The following is a 22,757-nucleotide window of genomic DNA, read 5'->3' on the forward strand; positions in this document are numbered from 1 at the left end:
TTGCAATTATAGAACATTGACTTATTCTAGATACTTGCTTGGCACACAGCAAGAAGTCAGTTTATTCAATTGCAAATGAGAGTCAGGAATTTAGTAAGTGCTCTCAGCCAGAGGGAATGCACGGAATAATCTTGTAATAGATAAAAAAAATTTCCTGAATACTAAGTACTGCATAAGGTTAAAATAGGTATAATTCTATTCTGTTTGTTTTAACTCTTTCATGCATGAATCAATTATGAATGTTTCAAAACAGCATTAAGCATTTCAGCAGTCAAATAAAATAGATTGGCTCCTTTCACATTGTAACATGCTTGATTTTCTGCCACAGCAGCAATGCACTATAAATGCATAAGGTGATCAAATGGCTTGAAAACTGATCACTACTTGCACAGTAGTCATGCAAAGTGGAGATGTTCTTAAAGGGTTCACCTACCACGATGAATAAAGTGTCGGACCACCCCAGACAACTGGGCATCTTCATTGACATTCAGGAAATAGGGAAGCTGTGTCATCATTTTCTCTTCCTGAAATTAAAAATAATTGGTTACAATTCCATTCTCAGGGTTTTTCTTGAATTAAAAGTTAAATTGCATTGCTATTTAAATAGGAGATTCATTCAAAATCAATATTCACTGTTTAAGGTGATTTAAATTATTTGTACTTAATGGTTTTATTGCTGTGCTTGTATTTGGATTTCACAACCACGTTTAAGTACAGTCACGTAGCATGTGCTGCTTTGAAACCAGATTTGACATTTATTTGAATTTTGTTCTACATTGAACTTAAATAAATTTAAACAGATCTATTCTGTTTCACTCTACAAGTTTGAAACTTTAATATTGTGTTCTTCTGAAAATAATATGTAAATAAAACATTGAAACACGAAGTGAGTTTTAAACCTTCACAAAAGAAAAACACAACACCAAAACTCTTGACACATGCTGATAGAGCAGATAACTCCTGACTTTGGAATTTTAAATGTAATGTTGCTGCATAAATTGCCCACTACATTTGCTTAAAAATATTTGTACAGAATGTAGTAAAATATTATGTCCATAAATAATTACCTTTCTAATATAACTACAATGTTGCTCCCATTCCCTCTTTGCTTCTTCCAGTTTCTGCTGCCATGATTTCTGCATGTCTTTCAATTGTCAGTCATTGTCAACAATTAATCTTTTCAGCACCTCTGTATTGAATGATAATTTTATTTCTCTAATAAACATCCCAAACTGAGTTCATCATAAACTAACTGCCATAACCAGGGCAGAGATAATGGGAACTGCAGATGCTGGAGAATTCCAAGATAATAAAATGTGAGGCTGGATGAACACAGCAGGCCAAGCAGCATCTCAGGAGCACAAAAGCTGACGTTTCGGGCCTAGACCCTTCATCAGAGAGGAGGGTCCAGGCCCGAAACATCAGCTTTTGTGCTCCTGAGATGCTGCTTGGCCTGCTGTGTTCATCCAGCCTCACATTTTATTGCCATAACCAGGGCATCACATTTCATAAAAATGGCATCAAACCTGTAAAGAATTAATGTTATTAAATTAACATTTAGAAAGTAAATCAAGTAAGTAAATCAAACAACAAGGTGCAGAGCTGGATGAACACAGCAGGCCAAGCAGCATCAGAGGAGCAGAAAGGCTGACGTTTCAGGCCTAGACCCTTCTTCAGACTACGTCCCACTATCTCTGAAGAAAATCAAACAATTTGATTTCCAAAATTTGATTTCATTTCCAAAAATGATCATTCAGTGATTTTAAGAAAGTGAAAATCCAAATGATATTAATCTGAGAAATACAGAAGAATCATGATGCTGACATGACTAGTGGAAAACAGCACTACTGCAAGAGAAGGTATTCTTTCTGCCCGATTGTAATACGATTGAAAACATCCCTGACCAACAGCAATTAACTTCAAATTGGTCACAGTATGTAATAAGTGGGGCCAAATTTGATAATCACCTGTTGTGCCCAGGAGGCTAAATTGTTTTTCTTTAAACTATATTCTTTTGCTTATTCTTTTTTGGACTTTGCTGTATTGACAATATGGCTGTTGATGATCATTTGTTATCAGTTGGTCTCCAATTGCGTAGGGACAAGCAGCTTACATCAACTTACTGGAATGTCACACACCTAGCATTGCAAAGACATGCCAATCCAGCCAACATTAAGGAGCTGCAGATGACTTGCTACTCTAGCCAATCTGAACAAAGACAGAGCTATTGCAATTCTTTACATCTAAAATAATGCTAACATGCCCACAGTAATTTGAGGCAATACCCAGTGGGTTTTGAAAGGAATCATCAAGGCTGTCTGAATAACTAAAGTGACTGACAAGGCACAAGTCAGACCCCAGCTGGAAGACTGTTCAGGGCCCCTTAGCTAAGTAAAGCTATAGTGGCATTGGAGGCAGTTCAGAGGAGGTTGTCTAAGTTGATATCAAGAATAAAGGGATTGTCTTATGAGTAGAAGTTGAGTAGATTGGGCCTCTACTCATTGGAATGTAGAAGAATATAAAAGAATGAGAGGTAACTTTATTGGAATTTACAAGATTCTTAGAGGACTTGACAGGGTAGATGTGTGGAGGTCGTTTCCCCTTGTAAGGCTAGGACCAGCGGGCAAAATCTCAAAATGAATGGTTGCACATATAAGACAGAGATGAGGAGAAATTTCTTCTCACAGACTTTTGTGGATCTGTGGAATTCTTTGCCACAGAGGCTTGTCGAGGCTGGGTCATTAAGTATATTCAAGGCTGAGGTAGATAGATTTTTTGGTCAGTAAGGGAATCAGTTATTATCGGGAAAAGGAAGGAAAGTGGAGTTGAGGATTATTAGATCAGCCATCGTCCCATTGAATGGCAGGGAAGACATATGTCGCATGGCCTGTTTCTGCTTCTATGTTATATCGTGTCAGGACCTAACTGGAAGTTCCAGCCATGTGACTGAAGCTGTTAGACTACTTTAAACAGCTTTAAATGTACAGATTTTATCTCTCTCCTTATTCTGCGTTTTAAATCAGTGTAGTCAAGAAGAAACAGCTTCAAGCTTAGCTATAGTGTGCTGTTGGTCTTGACATCTTGTAAAACCTGATTTCCTGGAAGAATGCTGCATTCTACCTGGAAAGTGAACTAGTTTACCAACTTACAAGAATTATTTTACATCTACTGTGAGTTCCTATGAAAAGGAATCCTACCAGCCCAACCAACTGCAAGAACTCACTCGACATTGGTTTATTAGGCTCTAAATCACATGAACTAATGCCTTTTTCTAACCAATACTTAATTATAATGCAAGATAACAAAGTGTGGAGCTGGATGAACACAGCAGGCCAAGCAGCATCTCAGGAGCACAAAAGCTGACGTTTCGGGCCGAGACCCTTCAACAGAGAGGGGGATGGGGAGAGGGAACCGGAATAAATAGGGAGAGAGGGGGAGGCAGACCGATGATGGAGACAAAAGAAGATAGGTAGAGAGGAGAGTATAGGAGGGGAGGTAGGGAGGGGATAGGTCAGTCCAGGGAAGATGGACAGGTCAAGGAGGCGGTATGAGGTGGTAGGTCGGAAATGGAGGTGCAGCTTGAGGTGGGAGGAAGGGATGGGTGTGAGGAAGAACAGGTTAGGGAAGCAGAGACAGGCTGGGCTGGTTTTGGGAATGCAGTGGGGGGAGGGGAAGAACTGGGCTGGCTTTGGGATGCAATGGGGGAAGGGGAGATTTTGAAGCTTGTGAAATCCACATTAATACCATTGGGCTGCAGGGTTTCCAAGCGGAATATGAGTTGCTGTTCCTGCAACCTTCAGGTAGTATCATTGTGGCACTGCTGGAGGCCCATGATGGACATGTCGTCTGAGGAACGGGAGGGGGAGTTGAAATGGTTCGCAACTGGGAGGTGCAGTTGTTTGTTGCGAACCGAGCAGAGGTGCTCAGCAAAACGGTCCCCAAGCCTCCGCTTGGTTTCCCCAACGTAGAGGAAGCCACACCGGGTACAATGGATACAATATGCCACATTGGCAGATGTGCAGGTGAACATCTGCTTGATATAGAAGGTCATCTTGGGTCCTGGGATGGGGGTGAGGGAGGAGGTGTGGGGACAAGTGTAGCACTTCCTGTGGTTGCAGGGGAAGGTGCCGGGTGTGGTGGGGTTGGAGGGGAGTGTGGAGCGGACAGTGGAGAGAGTGGTCTTTCCGGAAGGCAGACAAGGGTGGGGATGGAAAAATGGCTTGGGTGGTGGGGTCGGTTTGTAGATGGCGGAAGTGTCGGAGGATGATACGTTGTATCCGGAGGATGGTGGGGCGTAATGTGAGAACGAGGGGGAATCCTCTGGGGGCAGTTGTGGCGGGGGCAGGGTGGGAGGGATGTGTTGCGGGAAATACGGGAGACGCGGTCAAGGGCGTTCTCGACAACTGCGGGGGGTAAGTTGCGGTTCTTGAAGAACGTTGACATCTGGGATGTGCGGGAGTGGAATGCCTCATCCTGGGAGCATGTGCAGTGGAGGCGGAGGAATTGGGAATAGGGGATGGAATTTTTGCAGGAGGGTGGGTGGGAGGAGGTGTATTCTAGGTAGCTGTGGGAGTCAGTGGGCTTGAAATGGACATCAGTTACAAGCTGGTTGCCTGAGATGGAGACTGAGAGGTCCAGGAAGGTGAGGGATGTGCTGGAGATGGCCCAGGTGAACTTGAGGTTGGGGTGGAAGGTGTTGGTAAAGTGGGTGAACTGTTCGAGCTCCTCTGGGGAGCAAGAGGCAGTGCCTACACAGCCATCAATGTAACGGAGGAAGAGGTAGGGTTTGGGGCCTGTGTAGGTGCGGAAGAGGGACTGTTCCACGTAACCTACAAAGAGGCAGGCATAGCTGGGGCCCATGCGGGTACCCATGGCCACCCCCTTTGTCTGTAGGAAGTGGGAGGAATCGAAAGAGAAGTTGTTGAGGATGAGGACAAGTTTGGCTAGGCAGATGAGGGTATCGGTGGAAGGGGACTGGGCGGGCCTGCGGGACAGGAAGAAGTAGAGGGCCTTGAGGCTATCTGCATGAGGAATACAGGTGTATAGGGACTGGATATCCATGGTGAAAATGAGGTGTTGGGGGCCAGGGAATTGGAAGTCCTGGAGGAGGTGGAGGGCGTGGGTGTTGTCACGGACGTAGGTGGGGTGTTCCTGGACCAAAGGGGAGAAAATGGAGTCCAGATAGGTGGAGATGTGTTCGGTGGGGCAGGAACAGGCTGAGACAATGGGTCGACCAGGGCAGGCAGGTTTGTGGATTTTGGGAAGGAGATAGAAACAGGCGTGCGGGGTTGGGGAACAATGAGGTTGGAGGCTGTGGATGGGAGGTCCCCTGAGGTGATGAGGTCATGGATGGTGTTGGAGATGATGGTTTGGTGCTCGGGGGTGGGGTCATGATCAAGGGGGCGGTAGGTGGTGGTGTCGGAGAGTTGGCGTCTGGCCTCGGCGATGTAGAGGCGCCATACTACCACTGCCGCACCCTTGTCTGCGGGTTTGATGGTGAGGTTGGGGTTGGAGCGGAGGGAGCAGAGGGCTGCCCATTCTGCAGGGGAGAGGTTGGAGTGGGTGAGAGGGCTGGAGAGGTTGAGGCGGTTGATGTCTCGACGGCAGTTGGAGATGAAGAGGTCGAGGGAGGGTAGGAGGCCTGGGGGTGGTGTCCAGGATGAGGGCTTGTGTTGGAAGCAGGTGAAGGCGTCAGTGGAGGGAGGGTTGGGCTCACGGTTAAAGAAGTAGTCATGGAGGCGATGGCGGCGCAAAAACTGCTCCATGTCGAAACGTGACTGGTATTCGTTGATACGTGGGTGGAGGGGGACAAAGGTGAACCCCTTGCTTAGGACTGACTGTTCGTCCTCAGTCAGTGGGAGGTCTGGGGGGGATGGTGAAGATGCGGCAGGGTTCAGTGCGGCTGTCTTCTCTGGGGTTGCTGGCTGTGGAGGGTGTGGGCGGGGTTCCGTCGGCAGCGTCGGCTGTGGGCGGGGTTCCGTCGGTGTCGGCTGTGGGCGGGGTTCCGTCGGCGGCGTCGGCTGTGAGCAGGGTTCCGTCGGCGTCCGCTGTGGGTGGTGCAGAGTGGGCGGCGGCAGCAGCGGTGAGGGTGATGTGTGTGGTGTTGGTTCTGATGAAGGGTCTCGGCCCAAAACGTCAGCTTTTGTGCTCCTGAGATGCTGCTTGGCCTGCTGTGTTCATCCAGCTTCACACTTTATTATCTTGGATTCTCCAGCATCTGCAGTTCCCATTATCACTTAATTGTAATGCCTTTTATTTCTTTATTTTTCTGCCCTATCTGCTTTTGTGCATGATTGTTATGAGCAATTACCTTGGGGTTTTAACGTATTAATGCAAACTTGTTTGATTTAACTCTAAGGAATTTGCTTTGGGTCATTTTAAAACAGGATTTGGGAAGATGTACATCCACCTATTTTAAAAGGGAAAAAAAGTAAAAGAAAAACTAAGAACCAGCTATGTTATGGACAGAACAAGAGAAGTTTAAAATTCCACTTTTCTCACTTGTATATGAAACGAAATTGAGCCTAACTTCAAAGCTAAATCCATTAAAATAAGCCAAATGTGACCAAAATGCACAAAAATCTGACCAGCATTCAAATTAAGACAATGATTCTGAATCAGCTACCAGTTGGAAGCCTGGAAAGGCACATTTCCATAGGTGCAATTATTTTATTGCATGTAAATGTAACTGCAGCAAATACTCTTAATGTGACTTTAAAGACCTCAATCTCAATCTAAAGCAGACAGAGGAATCAGAAATAAAGTTAATTGGTTTATTGAGCCCAAGACTCCATCCTAATTTAGGAAATGGCTCACAATGCTGGGAAGGAGGAAGCTGGCAAGTTGCTTCAGGAAAGAGAAGAAAAGAGAGCGTTTCAGCAGAAAGACAGAGTAGCTCAGTAAAAGAGAACAAGTGAGAACATGCTTTTCAGAAAAAAAAGTGCTGTAGATGAAATTAGAAGCCCAAAAAGGGATTAAATAAGATAGCAAGAACTGGCTACTTCAGGTGAAATGGTTTGAAAATGTTTCAGCCATTGTGCCTCAAGAATTCCAACAAGTCCAAAGAAACTGGAAAAGCAGAAGGCACCAGAATTGTCTGCTCAACTTCCCATAGTTGAAGAAGTCTTGAACAACATAAAAGGGATAAATTAAGAGGAGATAGGTACCACACTGAGAAAGAGAATGCAAAGGTCATAATCTCTGAAATATTATCTGAGTCATGTACAATTTGTCATAGTGCAAATCATATTAGAGGAATGAATTCATGGCTCAAAGGCTGGTGTGGGAGAAATGGATTCTGGTTTGTAGCACAGTGGCATAAGTACCGATGAGACACTCCACTTGAACTTTGCTTGGGCTGACATTCTTGTTGATCCCACAACTAGGGAAATAGAAGGAACGTTAAACTAAATAGTGGGTGTAAGGGATCAAAAGACCTAGAAAATAAAAGAGTAAATCAAGGCTAAAGAGAACTTTGCTAAAACAGGAAATTAAAAACAGCCCATAACAGGAAGAGAGAAAGAGAGAGATTACAAATTTAAGAATAAACCAACATATAAAACTGGAATTTACAAAAAGTACCTGAATGCACATTATATTACAAAACTGGATGAGCTTACAGCGTAAGAAGAAATGAATAAGAGTGACCTAGCAGTTATTACAGACTCACGGTTACAGGATGACATGGATTATGACCTGAATCTTGAACAATAGAAGACATTTAAGAATGACAGGAAATGAGGAATAGGTGGAGAGGAGCTCTGTTCATTAATGCTAATATTAGCTCAAGAGAAGCAAGTTAACTTTTGCAGCTGTGATCTGACAAGTGTCTGGATCCTGATGGATTTAACCCTAGAATCTTAAAACAAGTGGCTTGTGAGATAGTTGATTCATTCCCAGAGGAAAAATCCTATTTAAAAGTATAATATTTACAAATTAATACACTGGTTGTACTGGAGCTCTGTTTTGATATATACAATATAAACTGGATAGGTGTGTGTCATTTGTAAGTTTTATGTACGTTTCCTTCTGACTTGGTTTTAATATTCTAAAATCCCTGGATTAAGGGATGGTCCCATTAGATTGAATGATAGCAAGACCAACTTCTTTATTCAAAAAATGAGCAAGACAGAAAGCAGGAAACTACAGTTAGCTTAAGATCTGTGGCATATTACATGTATTGTGGAAAATAATAGTTCCTGGAATACAGAGTAACATGTTTCCATGAATTGAAGATTGAATAGATAACAGGAAAGAAAGCAGGTGAAAGAGGGTCTATTGTAAGTTGGTAGGACGTATTGAGAGTAGTTTGACACAGCGATCAGTGCTGGTATTTCAACTGTTTACGCTTCCTATACATGATTTAGATAAAAATATTATCATAAAATTTGCAGACACCACAAATGCAAATAATTTAGCAAGAGGATATAATGGGGCTTCAAAAATACATAGACAGGTTAAGTGAGTGGGCCAAACTGTTATAAATGGATAATAAAATGGGAAACTGTGAAACTGTCCATTTTTGGCAGAAAGAATCAACTAGAAATATGTTATGTAAAGTTGTGAGATTGCAGAGCTCTGAGATGCAGAAGTAACTGGATGAATTATAAAAGACTAACATGCAGTTACAAAAAAACTTGGAAATCGTAATACTATTGAAAATTAAAGTAGGGAGGTTATTCTTTAGTTTCACAGCACAATGCATGGTCACACTTTGAGTATGATGAGTATTGGCGATTATATTTAAGGAAGGATGTAAATACTTTGGAAGCAGTTCATAGAAATGTGACCCTTTTCTGATGAAGGGTCTAGGCCCAAAACGTCAGCTTTTGTGCTCCTAAGATGCTGCTTGGCCTGCTGTGTTCATCCAGCTCCACACTTTGTTATTTCGGATTCTCCAGCATCTGCAGTTCCCATTATCTCTGAGACTAATACATGAAATGGCTGGGCTGTCTTATGAGATGAGGTTGAACAAGTATCTGTTTTTGACAGAGATTAGAAGAGTTGGATTAGACAATTTGATTAAAATATATGAGGGGGTTTTGACAGAGTAGATGTGGAGAAGATAATAATTCCTTTTATGGTGTATCTAGAACTAGGGTTCAAGGCTTAAAATTAAGATTTATGCATCATAGTACAAAAGAGTAATGCGTAGGGTCATGAGGCTTTGATATTCTCTTCCTGAAAAGGTGCTCAAAGGAGAGTTTTTGAACATTTTTAAACATGATAAATCTTTAGTGAAGTGAAGTGAGGTTGCAGCTTTGTGGTTTTCAGGTTACAATCAGATTGTTCATACTCGGACAAAGTGGTGGAGAAGGCTCAAAGGATCGAATGGCCTAGCCCTGTTCCTTGATTATATGTTTGTCCAATAGTTTTTCCTAGATGTATCAAAGGGGCCTCAATAACTAAAATGATTCAATTATGAGCTCAATTGCATGATGGAAAAAAATGGGGTTTAATTATACAGCATTGATTTATTTCCTTCGTCTGCTTTTGATATTAGTACGGTATATAATAATGTTTAGTTGTCGTCTGCCTCTAATTTCAACTTCTCATAAAACTTAATTTCCAAAACGAATCCTGTAATTCACTTAAAATGTGAGCTAATTCTCATCCCACGAGAATAATATCGCTGTAGCTTCAACTGTATTCGTTTGCATTTGAGTTTCTACAAAAAGGAGTTCTTTCAGAGCAGCCAACTGAGGGAATTCACAAAGCTCTACTTCACATTTTTTTAAAAATTGCATTAATGTAAGTGATTTCTGATTGTAACTTTGTATTTTTTTCTTTCTGTCCTACCTGTATGCTTGTGCATGCTGCAAACTATTGCCCTGCATTTTGAAGGTCTTAATAAACTCAAACTTGGTTTTAACCTTAAAGAAGTTACTGAGGCTCATTTTTAAATTGGACCTCACAAACTGGTTTTCCAAAAACACACCTCACCAAATTTCAGAAGGGAAAGGGAAGGGGAGAAAACAACAGACAAAAAAAAAGCCATAATGGGCATAAGACGAGGACAATAACAATGGTTCAATTTACTTCTCGCTCTTGTCTGTGAAATGCCACATACAGGTGGAGGGATCATTGTACATGATTAACCTGCATTTGTTCCTTCAGATGCAGATATTATGGAGACTAGGCACTGGCTGATTATTGAAATAATTACAGCATGCAGCCAATGCTAAGCACACTGTTGAATAGCAACATGTCTTAGGAAAAGCCAAATTGCGAGAAGACAAGCTAGGCGACACCTGCCAAAGTTAGTCCACACCTGTTAAAGCTGGCAAGGATTATGTGGAAATTGTAGCATTTTACATATCTGCATTTTTGATTGTGGGCTAATGTGAAAAAAACCAAGGAGTGTCAATGTGAGTTGTGTTTACACTGTTGTCTTTACAGGGGGAAGGTGTGATAAGACAGCATGATGCCAGGATGTGTGTATTTGGACAGCAACAGGTAGCTGATTTGTTTGTGCAATTGTGAATACCAAAGTCCATCAGTTATATGACACCTTTCTGCTTGGCTCCTAGGTAATGGAACAGCTTATGTATGAATGGTACAGTAGCAGAAGTTTTCCAGGCTGGAAGAAGTAGCATCTGTCTCTATACCTCTCTATGGCAAGTAACTCAAACCTGAAGACAGTATGTTTTTTCCCCTCACCAGTAAGCTGTTCCCACTAACCAGTGACTGCGAAACTGAGTAATTAATGTATAAATCCCCTGTGATTTAGGCAAAGAGCTGAGAATCTGGAAGGAAGGACTTTGTAGGACAAATGATTTTGGAAAGATTTAGGAATGTCCCATCTAAGCCTGTAGACTGGTTCTCTTTGATTGTGATTCCCCCGTATTTACTCTTCCATTCAAAACACCTGGGCTTTTTTGTTGATCCCTATGTATGTCTGGGAATGTCTAAAAAGCAGGTTAGAATTTTATATAGTAGAGTCTGATATTATTAGTTTACAGCTGTTCACCTGTGGTTGGATCTAACTCATTTGTAATAAATGAGTTGTAGTTCTTGTCAGGTACAGGAACCTGGTCAGTGTTTTCTGTTAACCTGGCACCATCATTCAGATAACTTTGGGAGTTTGATTAAATCAGTGAATTTTCTGTTGGCCCAGAGAATAGTGGAGCTTGAGAATCAGCACACTTTACCAAGTGGGCCCCAACAACTTTGACAATTAGAACAATTAGACCCTGCTTTTTCCATTCTGGAGAATTTTCAAAGTGTTTTTCACATGTAAAGTCACGTAAATGGCAAAACATTCCAGAAAGCTGGCTTCAAGATTTTTAAAGCACTGCACTGGAAGCCATAGTGCTGAAAGCGGAGTGAAACAAAAGTATCATCTGTTCAGCTGCAAAGACAAAATTAAACATAATCGCTCAGTAGTAAGGGCATGGGATGCCCTGCCTGCAACAGTGGTAGACTCACCAACTTTAAGGGCATTTAAATGGTCATTGGATAAACATATGTATGATAATGGAATAGTGTAGATTAGATGAGCTTCAGATTGGTTTCACAGGTCGGCGCAACATCGAGGGCTGAAGGGCCTGTACTGCGCTGGAATGTTCTATGTTCTATGTTCATATTGCATTCAGATCCTCAATGATCTCCCTTAGATACCATTTGCTGGTGATCGAGGGGGTATTGGAGGTATCACTTGATCCAGCCTGGGACGTGGCAGATCATGTTCACAACCACCTTCTCAGCTACTCTCTCCCTGATCTGAGGCTACAAGTCTGCTCGCATCAAGTTGCAAGTTTTGGTAGTGACTTCCTTGGTGAAGAAAAGACATCACACCTACTGTTCATTGAGGTAAGAGAACTGCTCGCTGAATATCCTGAGTGGAATCGAAGATGGGTGCTGAAATGTCACTGAAATAACAGTCTGTGGCTCATAACTGCTGCCTTCAATAATTTGGTGTCTTTAGGATTTCTAACTTTGCAGGACTTACTTCAGGAGATGTCATCACATGATTTCCTCCCGTTAACTCTTGCTTCCCCAGAATCTTGCCATCGGTTGCCCAGAATGCGCATCGTTACAGAAATCTGTCTTCCCAAGTCTTTTCAACTTGCCCCCATTCTAACTTTTGCAAATTTGGTCACCTTTTTAGCAGAGATCTATTCTTAAACTCACATTCAGCTGTGCACGGTAAAGATAGTATGTTAGCTGGAGTGATTACCTTTCAAATAGATAGTGAAGTGAAACATTTGAGTCCATTCTGGTAAGCTCCCAATGCAAATTTAGCACAATCTGTCAGACTAGGCATAATCTGGACTGTGTTCCACTTACTCCAGCTCCAAACAGGGACATAATCTTAAGGAAATCTCAAATTAATCATGCTGAGTGGTATAGGTGCATAATAATGGGATACGATCAACCTAAATCTCCAGAAAGAAAATAAAGAAAATGCTTAAAACATGTTGTTGAAACATTGGAGACTATCCCTTTTGAATATTAAATGCCTTGAGCATGTTCTGGACCTGCTGAAAAGCCAATGTCAGTCGCATTACAGTAGTTTGGAAGTGTCACTGGAGTCTGAATCACATTATCAGACCTCGACTTTTAAATCCCACAAATTACACAAATCACACCTGTCAGATTAGCACAGGACTCATATGTAGAGTACCAAGCTGCCTGTATTTTAGCACCCTGCTTCATTGTCATGGGCTTTAGTTTTTGCATGTAAAATGGAGGAGCAGCATTTTACAGGCTCAGCCCATTTGCTTTGCCATTAATTCTTGTTTGCCATTTGGCTCTGTGTTGTATGCAGAAGGTTCGGTGGCTATTTCCCAACCTTTATTGTACCACCTCGCATGTGCCATGAACATTTTAGTTTCTTTTCCATACCATCTGTCTTGCATTCACCTAAGGAACCTATAAATACACGGATCCAATGGCATATTAAAAAGTCACATGGAGTCAAACATGTTGATGTATATAGATTACCTGTTTGCTTTCTTATGCAAATGCCTAGAAGTAAAACAACCATCAAAATGTATCACATTACCTGCAAATTAAAATTGCAAGAAGAATAGTTGTTAATGTAATGCTACTTAATCTGTTTCAATATTGAATCTGTTCACAGTGATGATGCCTTAAAGCTGATTACCTAATATGAATTGAAGTATATCGATAGATTTTATTTGTCTTGTTCTGTTGTTAGGTAAAAAGGAAGATGGATCAAGATGCTCAGTGGTAGAACTTTTGCTTTGTAAGCAGGGTTGGTCTAGTCACCATTACATATCAGCATTAAAACAATGGATTCCTTCATTACTTGTGGTCTTGGTCTACTCAAATTCACACCCTTATTTCCCAATCCTAAATCTGTGATTACTCTCCAAAATATCCTCAAAGGTATCATGTGGTTGTCAATGATGCAACTTATATGCAACTTCTTTCATTTATAATGTCTTATCTACCTTCACCAGAAAGGAATAATAAAGCAAAATATGCCAAAATCTAGTCAAATAGATAATGAAAGCTATCTCCAGAGTGCAACAATTAAGTAAACATAATGCGTGAGCATCATTCAATAGTGAAAATACTGCCTGGGCAACCATAGTTACTTATTCTTAACCTAAATTCTGAATGCTCAATATGTTTTAGCTTGTATTCTTGTCAAAAGTTGAGTTTCATACTGAACAGACAAAAGAAAATTACTGTAACCAAGTATAGTGAATCAAAGACAGTATTAAATGATCTCAATGGCTAAAACCTTTTAAAGAGTATTATCAGTACAGTTGCATAAATATATTAAGTTGATGACTGTTACCATGGGATAACCCACTGATTCCATCATACTACACTCTTTAATAAATTCTCAACCACCTCCACAGTAGTATTCAATTAATACACAGTAAAATAATAACCCAACCTTGCTCATCAGTGTGAACATCTCCAGCTTTTTCCAGGTCGCCAATTCTTGCTTGCAACCTAGTATTATCCTCTTTCAGATCCAGGAGAAGCTGCTCAGTTAGACTTTCATTAATCACTGCTCTGTTCTGGATGTTCTTTGCTCTTTGAAGATAAGAAATGTACAGATGATGTGTGCCATTGGCTATAGGCTTGCATTATTATAATACATAACTGCATTACACTGTATCACACCACATTATTTTAAAATCTCTGAGGTATCTTTTTTCAGCAGGTAATATTGTTACATGGCAGATGGACATCAGAAATAGACAAAGTTGTCTCATTTGTGCTATGTCGATAGGATCTTATTGCAGCTGAAGATGTCTCGTTATAGATGAAAATCATAGATCTTTATGTTTTTCATAGGCAATAGCATTGAATAAAAATGTTGAATATATTTTAGTGCTTCATTACAAACAATTTTTCACCTCACGCTTGATATCTCTATTCTCCTGAGCAAGGCAGGAAAGTGTAGACTGAGATAATGGGAACTTCAGATGCTGGAGAATCCGAGACAACAAAATGTGGAGCTAGATGAACACAGCTTCTCAAACTGCATCTTAGGAGCACAAAAGCTGATGTTTCGGGCCTAGGCCCTTCATCAGAAAAGGGGGAAGGGGAGACGGTTCTGAAATAAATAGGGAGAGAGAGGGAGGCGGATCGAAGCTGGATAGAGGAGAAGATAGGTGGAGAGGAGACAGACAAGTTAAAGGGGCAGGGATGGAGCCTGTAGAGGTAAGTATGGGTGGGGAGGTAGGGAGGGGATAGGTCAGTCCGGGGCGGACGGACAGATCAAGGGGACGGGATGAGGTTAGTAGGTAGGAAATGGAGGTGCAGCTTGAGGTGGGAGGAGAGGATAGGTGAGAGGAAGATCAGGTTAGGGAGGTTGGGATGAGCTGGGCTTGTTTTGGGATGCAGTGGGGGGAAGGGAGATTTTGAAGCTTGTGCAATCCACATTAACACCATTGGGCGACAGGGTTTCCAAGCGGAATATGAGTTGCTGTTCCTGCAACCTTTGGGTGGCATCATTGTGTCACTGCAGGAGGCCCAGGATGGACATGTCGGAGGAGGAATGTGAGGGGAAGTTGAAATGGTTCGCGACTGGGAGGTGCAGTTGTTTATTGCGAACCGAGCGTAGGTGTTCTGCAAAGTGGTTCCTAAGCCCCCACTTGGTTTCCCCAATGTGGAGGAAGCCACAACGGGTACAGTGGATGCAATATACCACATTTGCAGATATGCAGGTGAACATCTGCTTGATATGGAAAGTCATCTTGGGACCTGGGATGTGGGTGATGGAGGAGGTGTGGGGACAAGTGTAGCATTTCCTGCGGTTGCAAGGGAAGGTGCCGGGCGTGGTTGGGTTGGATGGGAGTGTGGAGCGGACACGGGAGCCCCAGAGAGAGTTGTGTGAACTGCAGCTTGGATGTTTGCATAGAAATCGAGACATTGTTATGGCAAATGCATAATGCATGTATTAGTGAGACTATTATTTCGATTTAGGAAGGATAAACATAATTTTCAACATCTTGACAGATTGGTCTTATCATAATATAATTGAGTACTATTCTATCTCTGGTGACCATTTTAGAGTAGCTGTCAGCTCAAGTACTGGTGAATTCTGCCATACAATCATCAGACTAATGCAGCTCTCAGTGTACATATCATAGCATTGTAGAATCTCTACAGTGCAGAAAGAGGCCATTCAGCCATTGAGTCTGCATTGTCCCTCTGAGAAGCACCCAAACCCAGCCCAGTACTCTATCCCTGTAACCTTGCATTTATCAGGAGTAAACCACTTCACCTTCACAATATTGGTTCAGATATTCCAGTTTGGATAGTCAGAGCCAAGACATCCGAGAGATAAAAGTCAAGACCTACATGGATTCCGCTGCATTAAATTGACATGAATTGTCCAGCAAGTTTAAATTTCCAACTTTTCTGATCCTGGGGCTATCCAAAAAAAGTCTCCAACTTTGTTTTAAAGCTGGAGATTTCGGACGTGGGCTGAGGAGTAGCAAATGGAGTTTAAGTTTGATAAATGTGACACATTTGTATTTTGATATTACAAACAAGGACAGGACTTTTACGATTAATGGTAGGCCCTGAGTAGTATTGTAGAACAGAGGGATCTAAGGATTCAGGTACATCATTCTTTGAAATTCACATCACGGGTGGACAGGATGGTTAAGAAGGCATTTCGCACACTTGCCTTCATTGCTCAGACTTTTGAGTGTAGGAATTGCCGCATCATGTTGAGGTTGTACAGGATGTTGATGAAGAGGAGTGCTTTTTTATTCAATTGTGGATGTCACTGGCTGGCCAGCATTTTATTGCCCATCCCTAGATGCCTTTGAACTGAATAGTCTGCTTGGCCATATCAGGGGGCAGTTGGGAGAACACCACATCACTGTGATCCTGGAGTCACATATAGGACAAGCGAAGTGAGGGTGACAGATTTCCTTCCCTGAAGGATGTTAGTGAACCAGATGGGTTTTTTCAACAATCGATAATGGTTTCATAGTCAACAGTAGATTCTTAATTCCAGATTATGAATGAATTCAAATAACTGTGTGCAGCTATGGTCACCCTGTTCCAGGAAGTACATTATTAAACTGGAGAGAGTTCAGAAAAGACTTACCAGAATATTGCCAGGAACGGAAGGTTTGAGTTATAAAAATCGGAAAGGCTCGGACTTTTTTCACTGGAGGACAGGAGTTTGAGGATGACCTTATGGAGGTTTATAAAATCATGAGGCGATAAAGTGAACGCCAAGGGTATTTCCCTCGGGAGGGGAACTTTAGAACAATGTGGCATATTTTTAAGATGGGAGAAGTAAGACTTTAAAAGGACACAATGGGCTACTTTTTTACACAGAGTGGTTCGTGTGTGGAATGAACTGCTAGAGAAAGTGATGGATGCAGTTATAGTTACAACGTTCAAAAGACATTAGGATAAGTTCATGAAAAGGAATGGTTTGGAGGGATATGGGCCAAATGCAGACGGGTGGTATCGGCTTAGTTTGGGAATATGGCCAGTGTGGGCTGGTTGGACACGTTGGTCTGCTTCTGTGCTGTGTGATTCTATGAACCTATGGCTCTAATTCTTGCCTGTATAGTTACCCAGGAAATGTAAAAGAGATTAAAACTATGGCTAACAGCTGTGTAATGATACAACTGACTCCTTTAACACCTCCTAGATGCCCTGACAGCTTTGCCCCAACACCTTGACTCTCAGACCCAGCCTGACAAGACACCACTATGCCGTTTCCTTCTGACTTACATGTGCCCAATACTGGAAACTAACATCTAAACAAAAACTATTGAATCAGGCCTACTAGTATGTGAGAACAGAAAAGATTTCAATGTAGATCATTAATTCGAACTGGAAATTTGGTTAAGTAAACTGTCCGACAAGACCAACTAAAGGTAAGGCATGGGGAAAGGGGAAACCATGAAGGATAAATCAGGAATATTAATTCATACCATAAAGCAACAAATCATGTTTTATCTAAATATGGTATAAGTGCATAGGAAGAGCAAGATCATAGAAAAACCTAGGGTCAATTTGGGAAAGAGACGAGTTAAGTTTCTTTCTGATGCCCAGTTCTGATCAAACAAACACTGTGTAACAACTGGTGTTCCGTAAAAGAGTCACTGGACTCGAAACCTTAACCCTGTTTTTCTTTTACAGATACTACCAGACCTGCTGAGTTTCTTCAGTACTTTCTGTTTTTGTTTATGGCATTCTTTCTAATGATCCATCAATTTTTTATTTCTGTCAGTAAGCTCGCCTCTTCCAAGGACTCATTAGCTCTCGTTAGAGCAGCATTGGTAATACCTATGTACCTTTGGTAGAAAGCTGCCACCAATTCTTCTTCCTGGGCTCATCTAAGAGCATTCTAGCACTTTATAGTGTAGAATGAGCAACAAATAAGTCTCAGCAAGAGGAGGCGCTTGTCCTCAACAAGAAGATAATGAGTATTACACAGCACATATACAAACTATATTGTATTGATGATAATGTCTCCTACTACAACTTTCCTGAATTCCCCAAGACTTTTCAAAACTCCTCAAGATTCTTCAACATTGCCCAGTTGCTGGGTTATATATCAGAGTCTATGAAGTTACAGTTGAGCTGCTAGGCTAAGCATTTTAGCTCCACCATCTAATATAACAGCTCCTTTACCAAAATATTTGTAGTAAATCTACCCTCCCTAAATGTAACAATCTATTCCAGAGATTGATGGCTATTTGTAAAAGAAGGATTTCCTAACAGCTAAACTATTTCCCTTTTTTTTATCATATCCTACCTTCCTCCCTAAGTTATCCAATTTAAATAAATAGTGGTGAGGGTGGTTTGATCTTTTCATTATTTCATGACCTCCATGATTTCTCCCTGCAGTTTATGCTTTCCTAATGTTAAATAGTCCCTGACCACTAAACTTAACCTATTAACTAATGGCACTTAACTAGGTACTGATCAAAAGATTGTCATCTTGATGAGCTTGTGACTAGGTGTTTGATTCTTCAGATTGAAGAGATGACCATCTTTACCACTGTGGGCAGACTGTGTGGTCTGTAATGATTGTCTATGTGTGACTGCTGTCTGGCTCTAGTGGGTTCTGCAAGCTCTTTTATTCATACATTATGCTATTCTAAGTGCATCACTCACTAGTAAGGAGATTCCATCCCAGTCACTTGCCCAAGATGGCTGATGTCTCCAGTATATCGTGGCTTTTTTTAATCACTGTCTTATTATCATGTCCATTCTCATTACAGCTTGCAAAAATTTTCCAGTCCTGTCATATTTCCCATCATATGAAGGAACAATTGTTACAGATGAGGCTTGACATTTGCTCTGCTTAAAATATGGTTTGCATATTAGTTTCATATTCCATTGTCCTGGCAATGCATTTTAAGACGCTATTTCCTTTCAGAACTACCTCCCCAAATTGCTATGGATTTTTAACTAATTAGGTAATGGAAACCACTTCCCCCTTTCTTCTTAACACTTCTGTTTAGAACTTCTCCATCCAAGTACATTATGCCAATCTACAAGTGTTAATGGACGTTCACCTGATGTAGGCCTGCTCTTTCATCTTATCGGCTGCAACCTATCCTTTCATGGTTTTTTCACTAACGTAATCAGTTCACTTGCATGCTTGTATAAGTTTTTCTCAATTCCTTCAACCAGATCATTGATAAAAATAATAAAAACAATTTGTGTGATACTTATAATAATGACTAGGCCACACACAGGGACACAGGGACTTTACCATCTGCCTATACTGAAGAACAGATTGTAAGGATCAAAATGCTACACATTTCATTAGAAGTGGCTTTGTTGTTGATTTGGAGACAAAGCTTAGAAATAAATTGTGTTGTTCTTTACCTTTCTGCAAATCGTAATGTTGACATGGTCTCATCATAATAGATGTCTGCTGGACTAATCATTGTAACCTGGAAATAATTCTTGCAGTAAATGATCAGCATGCAATAGTAAATGCAGTAAATCATTATGAGTGAGATGCACATCTTTTAGTCATTTCAAAATTTTTCGAAGAGGTACCAACAAAGATTTGTTTAACCATGCCTGTTTTTCATGTGAATTAAAAACAGTCTTTTACATTTAAAATTAAAAGTGCCTCATGTATCAGTTAATTTAATTCAAACTTCTATTTTAAATATACACACTGTACATGGGTTGAGGATTGGTCGATGGAGTTTAATTTAGATAAATGTGAGGTGTTGTATTTTGGTAAGGCAAATCAGGGCAGGACTTACTTAGTCAATGGTAGGGCCCTGGGGAGTGCGCTCAAACAGAAAGACCTATGGGTGCAGATACATAGTTCCTTAAAAGTGGTAAAACAAGTCGATAGGGTGTTGAAGAAGGTTTTTGGCACTTTTCCTTTCAGCACATTATGTTATGTCTGTACAAGAAATTGGTAAGGCCATATTTGAAGCACAGTGCACAATTCTGATCATCCTGTTATAGGAAGGATATTATGAAACTGGAAAGGGTCCTCAAAAGATGTACAAGGATGTTTGAGATATAAGGAGAGGTTGGCGGCTGGATATGGTGGGACCTTTTTCCCTGAAACGTAGGAAACTTATAAAAACATGAGAGGCAGAGATAACATGAAAAGCCAAGATCTTTTCCCCAGGGTAGGGGAATCCTAAACTGGAGGGCATAGGTTTAAGGTGAGAAGGGAAAGATTTAAAAGAGACACGAGGAGCAATTTTTGTCACACAGACGGTGATGCATATATTGAATAAACTGCCAGAAGAAGTGGTGGAGCTGAGCACAATTGAACATTTAAAAAGCATTTGGGCAGGTACATGGATAGCAAAGTTTTAAAGGGATATGGTCAAACGGGCCTATGGGATTGGTTCAGTTCAGGAAACCTGGTCGATGTGAATGAATTGGACCAAAGGGTCTGTTTCTGGGCTGTGTGACTATATGACTCTTTGATTCTAAAGGAAAAGGAAGTCTTCATTGCTCCATTTATTGAAGCTGTAGTTTGGGGATTTTTGTGAGAATCGGTGCAATCTTGCCAAATTAGTAAATCAAATCTCATGCCAAAGGCATTGCAAGACACAACAATATCCATTCAGGTACTTCTGGATTTCAACTCTATTGAACTCTGGTTACTTTTTCACTTTCTTAGTCCAGATTTATGAAATATTTGCACTCCAGCATGTCAGATAAAATGCAGTCTGAAATTGTGGGAAATCCCCTGTAAATAAAAGATCTCTGTGGTATGCTGTTCAGTTTCTGACCAGCAGGAGAACATTTGGGCCACTGTGCTCAGCCACCCTGACTTTAATTTTCAAGAAAGTCCCAGGCTGGTGAACATGGGAAAATCTCAGATCTTGTGTTCAGCAGATGGAAAGATCAGAATTATTAAGTTCGCTGTTTTGATAGGGAGAAGAGTCATGCTCATATTTGTCACCATGTTATCCAAAAGTACCACAATGATTTATTTCAATGTGAGTTATACTCTTGAATTATGTATTCTGAAACAAATGGGGAATGTTGTCAGCCAGTTTTCATGAAAATGATACCCTTTAAATATTTACCAAAGCAGATACCAATTTCAATACTGCATTCAGGATTATTAACTAATAAAATCAGCAAAGTAAGTTAGCATTCTGCTTAACATCACAGCCCTTGAATGATACAATATGGAAACAGGTTTAAAAACTTAATACGTTTGAAAATCTCCTTTCCTGCTTTTGTAGGGTTGCATTAATCCATTTATTTTGAAAGGGTAGTGCTAATGGTGAATAGCAATTTAAGGAACTTGGAATGAACACCTTAAATGTTCATGTATATCAACCCACGTCATAATTTCAAGGTCATTTATTAAAAAAAATGTTATTTATTTGGAGGTTGGTTATTTTCCTTCCACTTTGGATTGCCAAACCCCTGTAGTTTCTTAAAAATTTGCAGAAATATTTTGGAAACATAAAATTTACTTTTTGAAATGTGCTGTGTGTTTTCCTCTTACAGAATGTGCAACAATTATCTTGACCTTTTTTGATTTTCTTTCTCTCCTATCCATAGACACCAAATCTTTGGTACTATGCAAACATGCTTCTTAACATATACATTTAAACACTGAAATCCCAGTACTGGTTTCCCATGGTTACATTGGTGGGCAGAAGACTGGCAGAACTCCTGAAGAAAAATGTTTAATGAATTGAGAATTAGTTGACTTCCCACCAATTTTACAACTTAAGATTGTGAAATCCCTGTTGCAGCATTAGTAATGCAAATTACGGATAACAGTCACATCATTTCCATTTGATTCCTAATGTTCAAAAATGCTGGCATTCTGCAACCAAACACTGGATAGCAATCAGAATTTGAAACAGAAATTCCTTCTCCAGCCCCTGTGCTAGCAGTAACGCCTAATCACTCCTGCAACAGAGAACAACCAATGAAGAACTGAGTAAGCACATTGCTAGCCTGTATGGTTCAAATGTTACACTTGGTCACCGAAGAACTCTCAGAAGCTTATCTGCAATTTTCTTTCCTTTGAGGTGAGATGGACTGTTGCATAGTTTGCAAGTAGATTAACCCTAGCGAGTTTTGAGAAGATTTGTAGCTCAGGTTGAGGTTCTGGATGTGAGTTTGCTCGCTGAGCTGGAAGTTTAGTTTTCAGACGTTTCATCACCATTCTAGGTAACAAGCAAAACGAACGTCATCTACAAAATACCTTGCAAGAACTGTGACAAACACTACATTGGACAAACAGGCAGAAAGCTAGCCACCAGGATACATGAACATCAACTAGCCACAAAACGACATGGCCCACTATCACTCGTATCCTTACATACAGATGAGGAAGGACACCACTTTGATTGGGACAACACATCCATCCTAGGACAAGCCAAACAGAGACACGCACAAGAATTCCTAGAAGCATGGCATTCCAACCGGAACTCCATCAACAAACACATTGATTTGGAGCCAATCTACCATCCTCTGAGAAAAAGAACAGGAAATGACATCACCAATGTGGGAAAGGACATCACCAACCCAAGGAAACCTAAACAGGTAAATAGAAAGCGAGACATAACACCAGCGCTTCATCAGAGGCTCACTGATGATGTTACCTAGAATGGTGACGAAACGTCTGAAAACTAACCTTCCAGCTCAATGAGCAAACTCACATCCAGATTAACCCTGTTGAATTCTGTGTCATTCCAATCATGATATAGTCACAAATAGGTCTTACTTCTCTAAGTGAATGGGATCTGTTATGAGCTTGTTCATGAGCTAAATAAACTAGCTAATATAGTACTACTCACTTCAGATTCTGAATGTACAGCAATATG

General features: G+C 40.9%; 1 protein-coding gene across 1 annotated transcript in view; it reads right to left on the reverse strand.

Moving 5' to 3' along the window:
• The window catches only part of LOC125455547 (kinesin-like protein KIF28P), a 76,892-nt gene that overhangs the window by 27,223 nt on the left and 26,912 nt on the right, over positions 1-22,757 (reverse strand). Inside the window, exons 8-10 of the mRNA XM_059649460.1 lie at positions 19,306-19,373; positions 13,874-14,016; positions 12,794-12,873 (exon numbers count right to left, since the gene is read on the reverse strand). Of these exons, the coding sequence (XP_059505443.1) occupies positions 12,794-12,873; positions 13,874-14,016; positions 19,306-19,373 (291 nt within the window). The remainder of the gene's footprint in view (positions 1-12,793; positions 12,874-13,873; positions 14,017-19,305; positions 19,374-22,757) is intronic.

The sequence above is a fragment of the Stegostoma tigrinum genome, chromosome 10, assembly GCF_030684315.1.
Source record: "Stegostoma tigrinum isolate sSteTig4 chromosome 10, sSteTig4.hap1, whole genome shotgun sequence".
Taxonomy (NCBI): domain Eukaryota; kingdom Metazoa; phylum Chordata; class Chondrichthyes; order Orectolobiformes; family Stegostomatidae; genus Stegostoma; species Stegostoma tigrinum.